Genomic DNA, 17,435 nt, shown 5'->3' on the forward strand with positions numbered 1-17,435 from the left:
GCAGGGTCACCTCCCGGGCCCAGCCGCCGGCGGGCAGGGGGCGCGGCGCAGCAAACCCCCGACAGCCAGGGCAGGGGGCGCGGTGCAGCAAATGCCGCCGGCAGTGTCGCCGCTGAGGCCGGTGGACACGGCTCCCCACCTGCCCGCCCGGCACAGGGGCGGCTCGCGCGCACACAGCGCCGGGCCCCGCTGCTAAGACGCCGCTGCCTCCCCCTGCCCGCCCCGGGCCGGCTGCCGGGAAGGCCGCGTGCCCAGCAGCAGGTGGGGTGGGGCGGGCCTGGGGGTCCTGGGAGGCGGACCCAGCCCTGGGGGACGGCCGTGGCCCTGGGGGCCGCCTGCGCCGTGCCTGGCCTCCGACTCACCAGCCAGAGCCAGCGGCCCTCCGGCACGCGCACCGTCACGGTCAGCTCCTCGTCGGTCACGTCCAGGGCCGTGCGGCCCTCGCACACCACCAGGGCGCGGCAGCCGTAGCCGTGCGGGCAGAAGCTGGCGTTGGCGTGGCCTGGGGCGGCGGGAGGCAGGGTCAGCGCCCCCAGCCCGGCTCCACCGCCTGGGCTGGGCCCAGCGGGGATGAGCTCAAGCCCCCCGTGCCACAGACCCAGCTCCCCGATGGCGAGAGCCAGCCGTTGGCCTCCGGCTGCCCACGCCGGGGGGCGCGCCCTGGACGCGGTCCCCAGCACGGCCACATGGGAGAAACGGAAGGACTCGACGGGCTGCCCCCTCCCTGAGTGTGCTGGGCAGGCGGGGCACGACGGGGGTCCTGGAGCTCAGAGCGGGTGGGGGAGAGAGCCGGGGCCTAAGTGGCTGCCTGGGTCTTGTCGACGGGACACTGTTGGCGACAGTGACGCGGCGACCCAGCCACCGGGCCGGGCGGACAGGCTCCTCGCCGGGCGCCTCCCTGAACCCCCAGCCTCTCACCGTGCCAGACGCGCCCCCCGTCGACGAGGACCTCCACGGGGAAGGCGGGGTGGGCCGGCTGGTAGATGTGCAGGAGGATGGCGTAGCGGCCCAGCGTGGGCACGACGGCGGTGAGGGCCACGGTGCCCTGTGGAGGGCCCAGGTGAGCGCGGGGCGGGGGCTCCGGCTGCGGGTCCCCCCCCAGGCCGGGATGCCCACACCCGGGCCCTCACCTGGGGGTGGCGCAGCAGCGTGGGCTCCGCGTCAGGGTCCAGGGCGGAGGGGGGGCGCGGCTGGGGCCCGGGGGGCGGCGCGCCCGGCACGAGCCCCTGCGAGCGGGTCAGCGGGAGTCCGGGCGGCAGCGGCAGCACCTGGCAGTCCCTGAGCACGACGGGCTGCGGCGGCTTTGGGAAGCGCGAGGGCAGGCAGACGGCGCTGGGGGCGGGTGCGGGCGGGTGAGGCCGGCGTGGGGGGCCGCCCGTCCCGCCGCCGCCGCGCCCCCGCCCGCTACCTGTGGGCGCCGAAGTTGCCATGGGTGCTGACGCAGCGGACGCGCGGCTCGAGGAGGTCGGGGCTGAAGTCCTCCAGGGGCACGAGGGCCACGCCGCGCTGCGGGCAGAGGACCGAGTGGGGGCGCCGCCCGGCCGGCCCCCGCCCTCCCCCCGCCCGTCACGGGCAGGACCACGCGGCCCCCAGTCACCTGGTGCGGCCTCCGGGGCCCGGCCTGAGCGTCTCTGCGTGCACGAGGCACTTTGGTGGAAAGCGTCAGCCTGGCCGTGACCGCAATGCCATGGGCTAAAACCCGGCGAGGCGGCCAGGGGCTCGAGCGGGACGGGTGCCCGGGGCTCGCCGCAAGCCTCTTGCGCGCCCCGAGGTCCTGCGGGGCTTTGGGCCTTACCAGGAAGAAGTTCGCCTGCTCGGCCGCGAGCCGGACGCTGGCCTCCGTGTCCACGTGGAAGGTGGCCAGGCGGTGCTGTGCATCCACGGCGGTGGCCCGGCACAGGGTGCTGGGGGCAGGGGCGGTCAGCGGCGCGGGTGCCAGCGCCCAGCCCGCCCGCCGGGGCCGGGCGTCCCCCCACGCACCTGTACGGGCAGGCGTGGAGGCTGAGCGCGGCCTGCTGCGGCGCCCGCTGGCGCGTGTGCACGGCCACGCCCACCTCCTGGCGGCCGTCCTCGTTGGCGTACTCCAGCACCAGGGCGTAGCGGCCGGGCCGCGGCACCGCCACCTGCAGCTGGACGTCCACCTGGGGGGAGGGGCGTCAGTGTCCCCCCGCGCGGCTGGGGCGGAGACTCTTGAGGCTGGACGCGGAGCACAGCCCCCTGAGCGCCAGCCGTCGCTCCCACATCCCGTGCCCACGCCCCCCACGGGGCCCGGGACACCCACATCACTGCCCCGGCAGGCGGCCAGCAGCGGGTGCGAGGGGCTGAGCTGCTCCGTGGGGCAGGGCCTGGGCAGGCTGTTGTCGTGGCGACACAGGGCGTCAGGCCCGGCGGCTGAGGGGATGCCGTCCAGGGGCAGGTGGGTGTAGAGCAGGCAGCTGCGGGCACACAGGGCGCGGTCAGCGGGGCGCTGGCCGAGCTGTGCCCGCCCAGGACCCCGCCCCGGGCGGCCCTCACTTCTCGCCGGCGCTCCGGGCGGGGGGCCGGTGCACGCAGGGCTCGGCCACGCGCAGCTGCAGCAGGGCCGCCTCGTAGTAGGCGCTGGGCAGCAGGGCCACGTAGTCCTGCGGGCGGGGGAGCGGGCGCTGAGGGCGCGGACGCGCGCGGACGCCCGCGCCCGCCCCGGCCCAGCCCCCGCCTCACCAGCAGCACCCCTTCCGCCTCCACGCGCAGGGCCCAGGCGCCGGGGTTCAGCACGAAGGGCTCGCCGAGGCCCCGCTGCGGCACGGTGACGAAGGCGGGCTCCGCGCTGGGCGCGAAGGCCACGCGCTGGCTCTGCTCCGTGCCTGCGGGCGCCGGGCGGGGAGACGGCCATGCTCAGCCAGGGGCGCCCCCGGGCCACGCTCCCCCGCGGGGCCGGCGGGGCCGGGCAGGGGGAGGACGGGGCAGGGGCGGAGCTCACAGTTGGCGCAGGCGGGGGCGCTGCCGTCCTCCCGCACGGACACGTGCCCGCTCACGGTCGCGGGGCCGCGGTTGACGTAGCGGAAGACGAGCCGGAAGAGGTCGGGGGAGCTGACGTTCAGCCGCACCTGGATGCTGGGCTGTCGGGGGAGACGGCGGTCAGCCCTGCCCGTGCCTCGCCCCGCAGCGGCCGGGCGCCCGGGGGTGGGGCTGGCCGTGCACCTGGGTGGGCGTCATCTGCGCGTAGCCCCTCCAGCTGAAGTTCTCGAACTCGAGGGGGTTGAAGCCGAAGCGGGCGGGGTGGCCCTCGGCCGCGGTCGCCTCCTCCAGCTCCAGGCGCAGGTGGTGCAGGTCCGGGAGGAAGTGGTCCTGCGCGGGCCTGGGGGCGGGCGGGGGTCACCAGCCTGGCGGCAGCGCGGGCAGGGGCGGGGGAGGCTGGGGGACACTCACTCCCGGCAGGTGGGGCCGCGGGTGTTGGGGCGGCAGCGGCAGGCGCCCGTCCTCGGCTCGCAGCCCTGGCCCAGGGCCCCGCCCACGTCGCACCGGCAGCCTGCGGGGTGCGGGGGGTCAGATGGGGGCCCCCCGCGGCCTCCAGGCAGGCGTCTGCATCCCCGCCGCCGCCCCCCGGCGCCCTGGAGCTCGAGGGCCGGGCTGCTGTGGGGCGCCCCCGAGCGCAAAGGCCGCGCCCGGCCCCCTCCCCACCCCACGCGCCCGCGCTGCCTGGGGCTCGGCCGCCGGGGCACTCACTGCGGCAGCCGAAGTAGTCGGCCTGGTCCAGCCCGAAGAAGCCGTCCCTGCAGGCCGCGCAGGCCTGGCCACACACGTGCGCCTTGCAGAAGCACTGCCCCGTGTCCTGCGGCGAGCGGTCGGTGGGCCCGGGCCGGGAGGGTGCCCACGCCCGGCCCCCCGACGCCACGGCCCCCACTCACCTGCCGGCACTCAGCTACGCCCCCCAGGGTGCCCCGGGCGTCGCAGCTGCAGCCTGGGGAGGGGCAGAGCGGGCCTCAGGGATGGCACAGGGTGGGGGGCTGCAAGAGCCGCCGCCCCCCACGGAGCCCCGACACCCGCTCTGGTTAGACTCACGGGTGCAGCCCTCAGGGGTGCTTGGGCTCAGTCCCCAAAACCCAGGTTTGCAGCGGTTGCAGCTCAGGCCCTCCACGTGAGCCCGGCACTTACAGGGCGTGTGTGCCTGGGAGAGGATGAGACTGAGGGTCAGGGTGGGTCCCTGCTCCTGGCCCTCCCCACACCACGGGCAGACCCGGGCTCACCTCGGGGAGGGTGGGATCAGCAGGGGCCAGGCCCGCAGGGTGGCAGGAGCCCACTGTGGAGAGACGCCAGGCGCGGTCGTGCTGGCGGCCGACCCAGCCGGGACCCCACAGCCGTGGGAGCTGGTGCCCACACACTTTCGCGTGGCAACACGCGGGAGATGCGTGGCTCCCACGGTGGCGGGACCACACGCGTGTAAACGCATAATGAAAGCACACCACACACATGAACATAGGAGCACACACGCTGTGGTGCACACGAACATGCAGCCCACGACACGCAGAACACAGCACACGTGCGCGCACACATGAACACACGCACTGGCGAGCATACACGTGAACGGGCCCGGCCCGTGACCGCGCACACGCCACCCGCACGCCGTAGCCCGCCAGCGCGGCACTGGCCTGACCTTGGCAGTCGGGGAAGTTGTAGGCCCCGGGTACACACACGTCACAGCGCAGACCCGTCACCCGGGGCCGGCAGGTGCACTGTCCGCTTTGGGGGGCGCAGGTGGGGTGCAGGGAGCCATCGGTAGAGCAGTGGCAGGCTACGGGAGGGTGGGCGGAGGGCAGGTGGGGGCCCGTGGGGAAAGGTGGGTGGGGGGCATAGGGGAGGGGCGGGGCGCATGTGGGAGGGCGTGGGTAGGTGGGGGGCACATGTGGGGGGAGGGTGAGGGGGCAGAGGGCACACGGGGCCACGTGGGCGGGTGGTGGGCATGCGGGGGCACGTGGGGGGAGGGTGGACAGGGGCACGTGGGGGCACGTGGGGGGTGGGCGGGGACACAGGGCGCACAGAGGGCACATGGGGGCACGTGGGGGGCAGGCAGGGGGCACGGGGGTCACTTGCGGGAAGGGCGGTGGGCATGGGCGGGCGTATAGGGGGGCGGGCACGTGGGGGGAGCGCACGGGGGCATGCGGGGCACGCGCTGGGCCGCCCCCGCCCACTCACGGCGGCAGTCGGGGAAGCCATGGAAACCGGGGCTGCAGTCCTGGCAGGTGGGGCCCGCGTAGCCTGGGCGGCAGTGGCACTGCCCGCCCGCCCCGCAGAGCCGGTCCAGGGCTCCCCGAGGGTCGCAGGCGCAGGCTGCAAGGCACGGCGGGTCAGGCCGCGGGCGCCGTGTGGGGCCCCCGCGCCCCCCGGCCCTCCGCGCACCGTGGCAGTCGGGGTAGCTGTGGTGGCCAGGGCGGCAGCGGTCGCAGTGGGGGCCGTCGAACTCGGGGCGGCATGGGCAGCGGCCGTCCTCGCCGCAGCCTTCAGGCAGGGTGCCCGCGGGGCTGCAGCCGCACGCTGCGGGGCGGAGCGGGCGTCAGGGGCCCCCTGCGTGGGCGGGCAGGCTGCGCTCCCCCCCGGCCCCCCGCAGGAGCCCCTGACTCACGGCGGCAGAGAGGGAAGCCGACGTGGCCGGGGGCGCAGCGGTCGCAGGCAGCCCCCGCGAAGCCCGCCCGGCACGCGCACTGGCCCGAGTCCTGGTCGCAGTCGCCACCCGCCACTCCGGGGCCGGAGCACTGGCACGCTGCAGGGAGGGGCGTCCGGCGCGCTGGGTCAGGGACCCCGGGCGGCCGGGCGCAGGGGGCCGCGGTGGGGGCGGGGGTGGACTCACGCTGGCAGCCCGGGCCGTAGAAGCCGGGGGAGCAGAGCTGGCAGTGGGCGCCCTGGAAGTTGGGTTTGCACACGCAGCGTCCCACCCGTGGGTCCTTCCTGCAGGCGTTGCCCTGCGTCCCGGCCGCGCTGCAGTCGCAGTCTGGGGGCGGAAGCAGCCTCAGACCCCCGGCCGACCCCAGCCCCTCCCCCAGCCTTGCCACCTGCCACGATCACACCACGCAGCGCAGAACAGAAGAGCGAGAACCCACGAAGGGAAAGGCGGCGTTTCGGGAATGGCGGTGAGCAAGGAAATCAGGACAACAGTCGACGCGCTCAACGGGCCGCGGGTAACGGAGATGCCAAGTTAACTGTGAGCGTTAACGCAACAAGAGAAAACGTAAAAACAAATCACAGCGAGCCAAAAATAAAATCTCCCTCATAAACAATTCTGGGGACTGGGAGGAAGAAAAAGCTAAATGTCTTCAGCACGAAAGGAGGACATGAATGCTACTGATTTGTGTTGTTGATGGGAAACAATGGCTTGATACTTGTCAAAAATGTACGGATACCCACTGGCCAACCAGAATGTGGAAACAAAACTTCCAAACCATCATAAAAAGGGAAACACCGATGGCACAGAAAGAAGCAACCCACCCAAAGCAAACCTGAAAAATGGTGCCCACTCAGAAAAGGAAAAAAAAATTAGCAGAAAGGAGAGAACGTACAGGAAGGGGCAGGGGCCGGCAAGCTGCCCGCGATGACGGTCAAGCCCCAGGTAGCGCCTCCTTTGGGAAGATGAAAGCAAAGTTCTCCACTTGACGCTCAGAGGAAAACCCAGTCCTCTCTCCTGGGAAGAACCAAGGCCTCGGGCTGGAAAGAGCGCTGCGAGAAGACAGGCCAGGCCGACGCGGGGGCAGACGGCGCCGTGGAGATGGGGAACAAGCTGGCAGACGTCCGGGCTGCACGCACTCATCGAGGCAGCGAGGGGGCCATGTGTGGAGAAAACGGATGCTTCTCCAAGAGGTGCAGCCAAGAGCAACCTCTGGAATTTGTCAACATCTTAGTCACAGAGAGAAAGAAGGAACACGCGGTTCTCAGAAAGTAACCATTCAAAGAGACAAAAATTCGGGAAGGACAGAGTGAATTTGAATTTGATTAACATAATTAGCGAGACTGCTTTCACAGCTAGATAATAGAAACCTGGACCCAAGAGAGAACCCACATTCTTATCAAAGGATCGTGAAATAATCTAAAATTTATTATAATCAAGGTGGGATTCTCCAAGTCCCAAAACAAAAAGTAGAAATCATTGGGCTACAAAATCTGACCAAAGTGAAGTTAAGACTAGAAATAATCCACCATAAAAGGACAGAAAAGAAATATAGTCACTTGGAATCATCAAACACTCTTCTAAACAATATGGGTCAAAAAGAAAATAAAAACTGAAATGACAGACTATTTAGAAAGGAATGATAATGAAAGCATGGCATAACAGATACTATGGAATACACCTAGCCAAAGCTTTACTCTGAGGAAAATTTATAGCTTTAAACCAGGGTCTCTCAGCCTCAGCACTGTGCACATGTTGGACTGGGTGTGGCTGCCTTATAGGATGCTTAGTGGTATCCCTGCCTCTCTGGGGGTGCCAGGAGCACCTCCCCAGTTGTGAGCCAAAAATGCCTCCAGCCATTGCCAAAGTTTCCTGAGGGGGCAAAATTGCCCCCAGTTAAGAACCATTACTTTAAAATTTTTGTTCATAATGAAGCAAGGTTGAGAATAATAAACTAATAATTCTGAAGCTATGAAAACCGTAATAAATCAAAAGAAAGTAGATAGAGTAATTAAAGATTTTAGTTCAAAATTTACTATATTAGAAAGAAAAATCACCCATCCACAAGCTAAACAAAGGAAATCTCCAGTAGCAGATCTTATCACTGAAACCTAAAACTATACTTTGAAAACAAAAGTAATTTCAATAAACCTCTGGTTGTTTGGGTAAAAAGAAAAATAAGAAAAATAGACAATAATAGGAATGAAAGAAGATTAATTTAAAAATTGTGACACTTCTGTGCGTAATTATATGCTAACACATTTATAAATCTAAACGAAGTAAACCATATGTTAAATATCAACAACCCAGGCTGAGCTCAGATGAGGTAGAAACTTTAATAAACGCAACAGCCTTCCAAGAACCTGACGTTCAAGACCTGCCCTGACAGAAGCCGCGGGCCCCGGGGTTTGATAGGTGAGTTTTGTTAAACTTTTAAGGGAGACGATTCCTGGGGCGTTTAAGCTGCTCTGGGGTGCAGCACAGTGTGGCCCACCACCCGGGGGGGGTTACAAAACCAGACCCAGAGGGCCCGACCCGAGCCCCACCCAGGCCCCTCGAGGAGACGCGAGCGCGCATGGTCCAAGACGGGCCCCTCCGGGAGGCGCTGGCGCGGCCTGGCGTACATGATCGGGGCCGACGAGGCCCACGAAGGAAAGGAAGGCCGGACGGCGTCCCACGGGCCAGAGCCGCGAGCCGGACACCCGGGGGTCATACTGGACCCACGACTCAGCTGGAGGGCCGAGCATGTAAATAAAGTTTTATTGAGACACGCACACCCACCGGTGTACAATGCAGCACGGAGCAGCTGTGACGGGTCCTGGCCCTGGTATACTGAGCCCCGGTGGATGCCACGGATGAGGGTAAATTCCGACGGACCGAAAAGATTGAAACGTAAACAAGGAAACAATCCAAGCACCCACGGAGGCGGGGGGCTCGGGTGTGGGCAGCAACAGAACCTGGCAGAGATGGCCCTGAGCTGAAGACGCTGCACGTGGACAAGAGCCTCGCCTGGGAGCCCCACTGGGGGGTGCGTCGACGTGGCCCACGCACGGTCAGCTGCAGCGCCCCTCGCTCTCCGCCCCCACAGAAGGAAGAGCCTGCCGAACAAACCGCAGTGGCTGCCACCCGGAAGACACCCCCCCGGCCCCAGCCCAGAAATGCTGACCCGGGGGGTGGACGCTTTCGGCCTCGCCGACGACCGTGCAGGCTGCTCGAATGCGAGCGGGTGCTGGGTCCCTGCGCAGCATGGGTCCTGCGCAGCTGTTATTTCAGCAATGACTGACCCCAGAGCCAGGAACGCGGGCATCTGGGATCAGAAGCTCCTTCTAGGAAGCTGACCTACGGGAACGAGGAGGGACTGCAGAGTGCCACGGGACGGGCTTGACTGCTAAAAACCAGAGACGCGGCTCCAGGGTGGGGAGCTAAAAGCAAACGCCACGTCCGTAGAACGCAGGCCGTGAGCGACACCTTGGAGGAGTTGGGGGGTGGAAGATGCAGTGGACGCCGTGTGCGCGATGATGGGCTGTGAAAACCAAGCGTCCATGTGTGTGTGGCAAGGGCCCCGGCGTGGGCGGCGTGTCAGCAGGTGCGCGACTCGGGGCTACCGTGTCTCTGGCACGCTCACATGAGCTTTTGGTTTTCTGGAATGAGTGTGTGTTGTTTGCATAAAAGAAGAGCCAAACCCAAGGCGGCCAACGACAGCCCCCGCGAGGCCCCCCAGGGGCTCGAACATGGCCCCTCCGGCCCGAGCACCCCCCGGGCAGGCAGCTCCAGGGGCCGCAGGGCAGGGCGGCCCAGGGGACCCCAGGGGATACTTACTGACAATCTGTCCTGCCGGCAGCACCTGCTCCCCAGTGTCGTTGGGAAAGGACGAAGATGTGGCTGGGGGAGACACCGTGGGGCACTGGTCAGCGCGCCGACCTCGGCCCAGCACCCCGACCGCACACGGCCCTTTCCACTTGACCAGTGGCAGGCCGGACCAAAGGGGCGCCCCGGGCCCTGCCCGCCCCCCGGGGCCCCGTGGCAGCCACGCTCCAGGGCTCAGGGTGGGCTGCGGCCGCCAGCCTGCCAGCAGGCACTCACAGTGGCAGCGCGGGAAGCCCACGAAGCCCGGGGCGCAGGTGTCGCAGCGCTGCCCCGCGAAGTTGGGCCGGCAGCGGCAGCGGCCGGTCAGGTCCTCGCACGTCCCGTCGGTGAAGTTGGACTCGCAGCTGCAGCCTGCACCGGGGCCCGGACGCCTGAGACCCCGAGGGAGCCCGGAGGCGGCCCCGGGGGGCGGAGCCTGGACACCCATGTGGGCGGGGGATGGCGGCGGACACCCCACCCAGGTGGACGCCACAGTCCAGCCCCCACCCGGGAGGACCCCACGGTCCAGACCCCCACCCGGGCAGGCCCCGCTCACGGCGGCAGACGTGGGGGTCGTCGAGGGCGTGGCCGGGGGCGCGGTAGAAGCCGGGCAGGCAGCGCTCACAGTTGACTCCCGTGGTGTGGTGCTGGGGGGCGGGGGCTGCTGAGTCCAGGACCACCCACCCCTGCCTCGGGGTGCCCCGACCGTGCCGTTACCCCCAAACCCGACCCGCTCAGGGGGCCCACCCGTCTCGAGCCCCCCCTCGGCCGCCTGAGCCCCCGCAGCCCGCGGCTGCCCACCTGGCAGTCGATGCAGACGCCCCCGCCGCGGTACTCGAGGTCGCGGTTCAGGCTGCCGTTGCGCCGCGCCACCTCGGGGTCGTAGTAGCAGTCGTGTGCGTGGCCGTGGCAGTTACAGGCTACGGGGAAGGGGCCTCGGCTACCAGCCCCCCATGCGACCCAGGCCACCGCGTCGGCCCCCGGGACACGGGCTCTTCCCCGACCGCCTCCTGCAGCCCACGCGTGACCCAGACACGGCTGGCCCAGGACCGCGGCCCCCGTCCCCCACCGCCCGGGCCCCCGCGGGCACTCACGCTGGCACTCGTGGGCGCTGTCCGGGGTGGCCGGCCTCCACGGCTGCTGGCTGAAGCCGGGGCAGCAGCGGTCACAGGAGCCCCCGCACGTGTTGTGCTGGCAAGCACACTGCAGCCTGGGGGCGCGGCCGGCGGCTGAGACCTCCACGGAGCCCACCCAGCCGCCGCTGGGGGCCCGCCCAGGAGGCCACCAGCCTGAGACTTCAGGGCAGTGGGCCCTCGGTCCCAGGCCAAACGGTCAGCGCCCCACCGAGCACAAGCTCTCCCACCCTCCCCGGCCTCAGTTTCCCCAGCTGTCGGGCAGAGAGAGCCGGCTGGGCCCAGCATCCCCATGCCCCAAGCTCTGTCCCAGTTTGGAAAGGGGCCCCAAGGGCCCCAGCCCTCCCTGGACAGTGGGTGACAGCAAACAGCCCCGTGGCGTCCTTGGAGGGATGGGTGCTGGGTCTGGGGGGCACGGGCCTGGGGTGGGGTCCTGTGTGCTCGGCTCAGTGGCCTGTCTGCACGTCGGTCGAGCTCTGCTGACCCGCCATGACTGGGCCCAAGGCCAGGCCCCAGGGTCCCCCGAGCCAGCCCCCAGGAGATGGCCCATTTCCCACCACCCCGAGGCCCTGAGCTTGCTCAGCCAGACACCCCCACATGCCCGGGACACCTCCCCAGGGGCAAGCGGCGCAGAGCTACTTCCTCCCGACAGCTGGACGCGGGGGGCGGGGTGCCCAGGTGGGGGCGCTGGCCTGCGGCCCTGAAGGGCAGCTCTCTTGGCTCTGTGGGCAGGGGGACAGCGGGGCAGAGAGCAGGACTGAGGTTCAGGATTAACCGAAACCCCCGGGGCCAGGCCCCACCCTGGCACACACTCCCACCCACCTGGCCCCGGTGGGCCAGGAAGTGCTCTCGGAGTCCCGGTTCTGGTCACTTCTCTGCCCCAGGCCCACAGTTTCGGGCTGCCCCTTTCCTGAGCAGAGCCCCAGAAGTGGGTCCACACGGAAGAGGGGGCCCCAGAGCCTCAAAGCAGCCAGCTCGGCCCCAGCCAGAAGGGTCCCCGACTCAAGACGCAGCAGTGCTTTCCCGGGAGAGCCCCGTCCTCGGGGGAAGAGGAAACGGGAGCTGCTCTGCCACCTGCACAGGTGATCCGCAGGCAAGCCCACCTGCCCGCACCGGGGCCCTGCGGCTGCGGCCCAGTGTCAGCTGTCTCTGTGGTCAGTGCACCCCTCCACCAAGAAATCAGCGTCGAAAGCAGGCCAGGCTGGACACAGGGGTGTTCGGCCAAAGCTCTTACAAAACGAATCTGGGGGGATTTTTCCCCAACCCCGAACACCCGGGGCTCGTGGAGGCAAAGCCCTGCTAAGGAGGAGCTGGCAAGGAGGAGCGGGGCGAGCGGACTGGACCCCACGGCCAGCGCCGAATGGGGCAATCTAGTAGAAATGAAGTCAGACCGAAGCAAAGGCACAAACACAAAACTACAAACAGCACCGAAAACATAGGCGGGTGGGAAGAACTCTTGGAACTTTCCTAAGTGAAAAATGAAATGAAAGACTCAAGGGGTGGGTTTAACAGGAGATTACACTCAGGGGCCGAGATCCAGCCACCTGGAAGAGGCGCTGGGGGCGCCAGCGGGAAGGAGCCCCAGCACTGAGCGGGAAGGAGCCGAGGGCCAGGCCCGAGGGCCGAGCTGACAGGCAGCAGTTCTGAGCCACAGGAACCCCGGGGCCTTCCTACACACGTCCAGAGGCAATTCCAGAAGACAATACCAAAGACAGAAATGTCATAAAAGCACCCAGAAGAGGCAGAACCTAAGGATGTGCAACGACTAGCGTGAAAACGGACAACCCCTTCCAAGCGCTGAGGGAACTCTGCAGTCGGCTAACGACCCTCCAAGAGGAGGGCAGAGCCGTCCTGCTCGGACAATTAACGACACCCGTGTGCAAAGAGCAGCTGAAGGATGTGCTTCAGGGGAAAGGAAACAGCCGCGAGGGCTGCAGCAACAAGAAATATGGGGAACCAAGGGCAGGGCAAACGGCAGGTGGGTCTCTGGGCGCTGGAGGTGGCCCTAAACCACAGCCCAGCAGTAGCGTGCAGGCGGGGGGGAGGCCCTGTGTCCTCCAGGGTGCGAGCAGCTCGTTACATTTGGGTGGTTAAGTCACATGCACCCACAGGGACCACACCTCCCTGCTTAAAACAGGAGGCCCAATGACTACAACAAACAGAACTAGAAAAGAAATTTAACAAGAAACAAAACACGTAACTCTCAAATCAAGAAAAGGGAAGAGTGAAACTAGGGGTTCAGTGCAGAGCTCAGCAGGTCTTAAGTGCTTAGAAGGACGGTGGTGGAGGTAGGTGAGATGGTGATGACAGAGACAGTGACACCCGTGATGGCCACGGAGGTGGAGGTGCTGGGGTGGACGTGCCGTTGATGGTGGTGGAGAAGACGGTGATGATGGTAGGAGTGTTGGTGATGGAGATGCTGTTGATGGTGGTGGAGAAGACGGTGATGATGGTAGGGGTGTTGGTGATGGAGATGCTGTTGATGGTGGTGGAGATGACGGTGATGATGATGGCGTTTGTGGTGAAGGTGATGGTGGTAGAGGTGGTGATAATGGAGATGGTGGGGGTGCAAGTGCAGGTGGTGGACATTTTGGTGATGGAGATGAAGATGACGGTGATGATGATGGCGTTTGTGGTGAAGATCACATGGGGAGGCAGTGATGCTGGTCCTGGGTGATGGTGGAGGTGCTGGTCATGGTGGCAGTGGTGCTGGGGTGGAGATGTTGATGGTGGTGCGGATGATGATGATGATATGGTGTTTGTGGTGGAGATGATGGTGGTGGAGGTGCTGGGGTGGAGGTGATGTTGATGGTGGTGGTGATGATGATGATGATAGGGTGTTTGTGGTGGAGGTGGTGATAATGGAGATGGCGGAGGTGCAGGTGGTGGACGTTTTGTGGTGGAGATGATGGTGATGATGGTGGTGGTGGTGGAGGTCACATGGGGAGGCGGTGATGCTGGTCATGGTGGCAGTGGTGCTGGGGTGGAAGAGATGTTGATGGTGGTGATGATGATGATGATAGGGTGTTTGTGGTGGAGGTGCTGGTGGTGGAGGTGCAGGTGGTGGACATTTTGGTGGTGGAGATGAAGATGACAGTGATGATGATGATGATGGTGTTTGTGGTGGAGGTGATGGTGATGATGATGGTGTTTGTAGTGGAGATCACATGGGGAGGTGGTGATGCTGGGTGATGGTGGAGGTGCTGGTCATGGTGGCAGTGGTGCTGGGGTGGAGGAGATGGTGGTGGTGATGATGAGCATGATAAGGGTGTTTGTGGTGGAGGTGATGGTGGTGCAGATGATGGTGATGATGATGGTGTTTGTGGTGGTGATGATGGTGATGATGATAGGGTGTTTGTGGTGGAGGTGATGGTGTTGGAGATGGTGATATTGGAGATGGCGGAGGTGCAGATGGTGGACGTGTTGGTGGTAGAGATGAAGATGACAGTGATGACGATGACAGTGTTTGTGGTGGAGGTGATGGTGGAGAGGGGTGGAGATGATTTGATGGCAGTGAGGGCCACGGTGCCGGTGGTGGCAGTAGAGGGGCAACAAGGAGCCACCTGGATGAACTCAGGCCCGAGAGAGGAGGAGGTGGTGGGAGATGGAAGCAGCGGAGGGCAGGGGACTGATGGGAGGAGGGAGGGAGGCAGGGGGGCTCGTGGGGCTGGAGAAGAACCCCACCCCCCCAGCCCACCCCCGCAGATAGGGTGAGCTCAGCCTGGCTGTGGCTCCTGGTCCTGGGGGAGGCGGCTCGCCCAGCAGGCGGGGCAGCCCTGTCCCTCTCCCTCCCCCGAGGCCCCCTCTCCTCGGGGCGATTTGGCTCCGCGGCGGCCCCTCCCCCACCTGGCGCATCCCATGGGGCCTCGGTTTCCCAGGGCCCCTCAGCTGTGCGGGGCTCAGAGCCTGAGGCTGCGCTGCCCCCGGCCCTGTGCTGAAGGGGGGGCAGCTGGGGGTCCGTGCCCTGCAGACCCTCGGCCACATCTGAAGAGTCTGGGGTTCATGTGGCTCAGCTGTGACCCTGAGAACGGGGGGAGGAAGTGGGGGTGAGCGGTCCAGATCTGTGCGGAGGGCTCGGCGTTTGGTGGGGGGCCCTGGGAGCCCCTTGGGCCGCCCTGTTGCAGGGTCTGCCAAGCCCCTGACCAGCGCCTTCCTGGTGGGACCCAGGTCTCCCCAGGCCAGGCGGGTGGGGGGCCGCAAGGAGCGGGTGGCCTCACCTGTACGGGTCGGCGGGGTCTCGGGCGTCACAGACATCGGCGTGGCCGTGGCAGACGCAGCGGCCCCCGATGCTGATGTCCTTGATGCTGTAGTAATACTGCGGCGCGCGTGGGTGTGAGCGTGGGCGTGGGCGTGAGCGCGTGGGCTGGGCAGCCGGCCCCGAGCCCCCAGCCCCGCCTCCGCGCCCCTAGGCTGCGCTCCCCGCAGGCCCGCCTGTGCGCCCAGCCCCAGCCCCGCCCACGCGCTCCCAGCCCCCATCCCAGCCCCCGTCCCCGCCCGCGCCCACCCAGCCCGCGCCACGCCGGCCCCTGGCCCACCCTGCGCGTGACGGTGGGGTCGCGCAGCGCCTTGCCCATGAGGTGGCCGAGCAGCGTGTTGGTGCGCAGGAAGCGCAGGCGGATGTTGGTGGCCGTGATGAAGTCGCGCAGCAGCGGCGAGTAGGAGAAGTTCGTGGACCCCGGGCGCCCGTTCACCAGGGACACCACGACCTGCGGGCGGGGCGGGGGGGTGAGGCCGCCGGCCCTGCGCCCACGCCCGGGGCCCCCCCGCGCCCCCGGCGCACCTCGCCGTTCTCCAGGGGCACGATGCGCGAGTACTCGGTGGAGCAGAGGACGTCGTCGTCCAGCGTGACGCGCTGCAGCGTCTGCGGCCCAAACCGCTCCAGGCAGTCCCTCTTGGAGGCTGGGGGGGGGGGGCAGAGGGGGGTCAGGGGAAGGGGGGTCAGGGGACGGGGGAGAGGGCAAGAGGGAAGGGGAGGTGGAGGGGAGGGGTAAGGTGAGGATGCAGGGAAGGGGTAAAGTGGGAGTGCAGGGGAGGGGGCAGGGGAGGGCAGGGCCCCAGGGGTCCCGTAACCCCAGGCAGGTCCTGAGCCTGGGCCCAGCACAGCCTGGGGGAGGTGGGAACTGTCCCCGCCAAGCCCGCTGCCCCCGGCCACCCCAGCAGCCAGGCCCCGCCCCCTCTGGGTACCCAGCTCGACCTGCGGGCCCTAGCGGAGGTAACGGCTAACCCCACCCTGGCCACAACTGCCCAGCGCTGTCCACGGGGGCTCAGCTGTCCCCTAAGGGGACGGCTCCCAGCTGCCCTTAGAGACGGCCCCTCGGGCATGGGTGCCCCGTTCCCGCAAGGCTCAGGGTGGGTGCCACCCAAGCTCCCGGGAGTGGGCGCCTGGCCTCGGGCTCTCCCCCGGCGGGTGGGAGCTACTGGGCATGACGCCCACAGAGGAGGCCACAGATGGCCTGGGCTTCCTGCCCCTGTGCCTTGGGACAGTCACGCCTGCATCGGGGAGTAGCTGCCTCCGCTGCCTGGGTGCCAGCTTCTGTGGGGCGCCCTGCAGTACGTCGTCAGTGCAGGAGCGGGCACGAGGCAGTGCTGGACGTCCTGAGACCTGGAGGGAGCTCGGGGACGCCCCCTGGGCCCCAGGCCCCCCGGAGACTCACAGGCAAAGTACTGCCAGGGCCGGTAGGTGCGGCCGAAGTCCTTGGAGCGCTCCAGCACCCAGAGGTCCGGCCGCGGGGAGTTGGCGAACTTGATGAGCACGTAGGCCACGTGGAACACCTGGGGACACGACACGCACCTGAGCCCCGTCCTGAGTCCCTGCGGCTGCCCCAGTGCCAGCCCGTCGTGCCAGCGGCTGTTGGCACGGGGGCTCCTGGGCGCTGCCCCGTCCCCTCGATGAGCTCCTGGGGGTTTGCCAAGAGGAGGGGGCAGGGATCCCCAGGTGGCCTCCTCCCTCAAGTGAGCAGACAGGTCAGGTGAGTGGCCAGGTGGCAGCTGCCCAGGGCAGGGCCTGCCCGGGAGGTGCTGCGCTCAGCGGGTGGGAACTGGCCCTCGTTCCTCCCCTGTCCCAGAGAAGCCCGCGGGGCGCTGCGGATGGGCCTGCGGGGGCCAGGTGGGGTGCAGCCTTGAGCCCCGGGCAGCAGGGCTGGGCACGGGGCTTGGCAGCGCCCTCCGGGCCTGGCCTCTGGGCATGGCTGTGGGTCCCCCAGGACAGGGCCCTGCCCCCTCCTCGCCTGGCCCGGCCTGTCCTCAGCGCTGACCTGGCCCCGCCCCCGGGGCCGCACCTGCCCGCAGGCTGGGAGTCGGGGAGCTGGGGCTGGGTGCGCAGGCCGCGGCGTCGAGCTGGTACGGCGCAGGCGGGCCGGGGAGCAGTCGGAGGGGAGCGGCCGCCGCGCCCGCAGGGGCACCTGTGCCCCGCCCCCGCCCAGGCTTCGTTCCTCGATCTCGCCTGGCCCTGTGCCCAGGGGACCACAGCCCCCTTCTCGTCTTCTCCCAGCCAGGGGTGGCACCCGGCTCGCCACGCGGGCTCCTGCGCCTCTGGCCCCCTGCGCGGCGCACTGACCCCCGGCCCTGCGGCCTGGCTCGTCGTGCCTCGGGCCCCAGCCCGTCCTACGTGGCCCTCACAGGATGCTTCTGACGCCTCCTCTGGGAAGCCTTCCTTGACTGTGCTGTGGCCCCTCCTCCAGGACGCCGGGTCTGTGGCTCGCCTGCACCCCCACCCTGGAGCCTGTGTGCCTGCTCCATAGGGAGCCAACCCCCTGGGCTCCCCAGGACCATGCGTTGGGGTGCTCACCCAATGCACGTCACCCCAATAATAAACCACATGG

At 67.5% G+C, this 17,435-nt stretch overlaps 1 protein-coding gene and 1 long non-coding RNA gene across 4 annotated transcripts in view; both read right to left on the bottom strand.

The window, feature by feature from the left end:
• The window catches only part of LAMA5 (laminin subunit alpha 5), a 51,637-nt gene that overhangs the window by 18,427 nt on the left and 15,775 nt on the right, over nt 1-17,435 (bottom strand). For 2 of the 3 annotated variants that reach the window (XM_058287287.2, XM_058287286.2), the window contains exons 3-32: nt 16,269-16,386; nt 15,395-15,513; nt 15,150-15,320; nt 14,832-14,929; nt 10,576-10,691; nt 10,283-10,401; nt 10,038-10,128; nt 9,719-9,853; nt 9,455-9,517; nt 5,825-5,965; nt 5,600-5,737; nt 5,377-5,511; nt 5,173-5,307; nt 4,634-4,771; nt 4,227-4,279; nt 4,042-4,147; nt 3,888-3,940; nt 3,706-3,811; nt 3,409-3,508; nt 3,181-3,337; nt 2,960-3,098; nt 2,701-2,843; nt 2,515-2,621; nt 2,282-2,435; nt 1,981-2,141; nt 1,796-1,904; nt 1,409-1,506; nt 1,131-1,332; nt 919-1,045; nt 363-502 (exon numbers count right to left, since the gene is read on the bottom strand). In XM_058287287.2, the coding sequence (XP_058143270.1) occupies nt 363-502; nt 919-1,045; nt 1,131-1,332; nt 1,409-1,506; nt 1,796-1,904; nt 1,981-2,141; nt 2,282-2,435; nt 2,515-2,621; nt 2,701-2,843; nt 2,960-3,098; nt 3,181-3,337; nt 3,409-3,508; nt 3,706-3,811; nt 3,888-3,940; nt 4,042-4,147; nt 4,227-4,279; nt 4,634-4,771; nt 5,173-5,307; nt 5,377-5,511; nt 5,600-5,737; nt 5,825-5,965; nt 9,455-9,517; nt 9,719-9,853; nt 10,038-10,128; nt 10,283-10,401; nt 10,576-10,691; nt 14,832-14,929; nt 15,150-15,320; nt 15,395-15,513; nt 16,269-16,386 (3,672 nt within the window). Of the gene's footprint in view, nt 1-362; nt 503-918; nt 1,046-1,130; nt 1,333-1,408; nt 1,507-1,795; nt 1,905-1,980; nt 2,142-2,281; nt 2,436-2,514; nt 2,622-2,700; nt 2,844-2,959; nt 3,099-3,180; nt 3,338-3,408; nt 3,509-3,705; nt 3,812-3,887; nt 3,941-4,041; nt 4,148-4,226; nt 4,280-4,633; nt 4,772-5,172; nt 5,308-5,376; nt 5,512-5,599; nt 5,738-5,824; nt 5,966-8,801; nt 9,242-9,454; nt 9,518-9,718; nt 9,854-10,037; nt 10,129-10,282; nt 10,402-10,575; nt 10,692-14,831; nt 14,930-15,149; nt 15,321-15,394; nt 15,514-16,268; nt 16,387-17,435 lie in introns of those variants that run through there. The other variant, XM_058287288.2, reaches the window with a different exon arrangement.
• On the bottom strand, nt 6,146-8,503 carry LOC131275804 (uncharacterized). The gene is made up of 3 exons (XR_009183290.1): nt 8,417-8,503; nt 6,531-6,590; nt 6,146-6,173 (listed from the first exon to the last, which is right to left on the bottom strand). It is a non-coding gene; the product is annotated as an uncharacterized lncRNA (long non-coding RNA).

Source organism: Dasypus novemcinctus, chromosome 24 (genome assembly GCF_030445035.2).
Source record: "Dasypus novemcinctus isolate mDasNov1 chromosome 24, mDasNov1.1.hap2, whole genome shotgun sequence".
Taxonomy (NCBI): domain Eukaryota; kingdom Metazoa; phylum Chordata; class Mammalia; order Cingulata; family Dasypodidae; genus Dasypus; species Dasypus novemcinctus.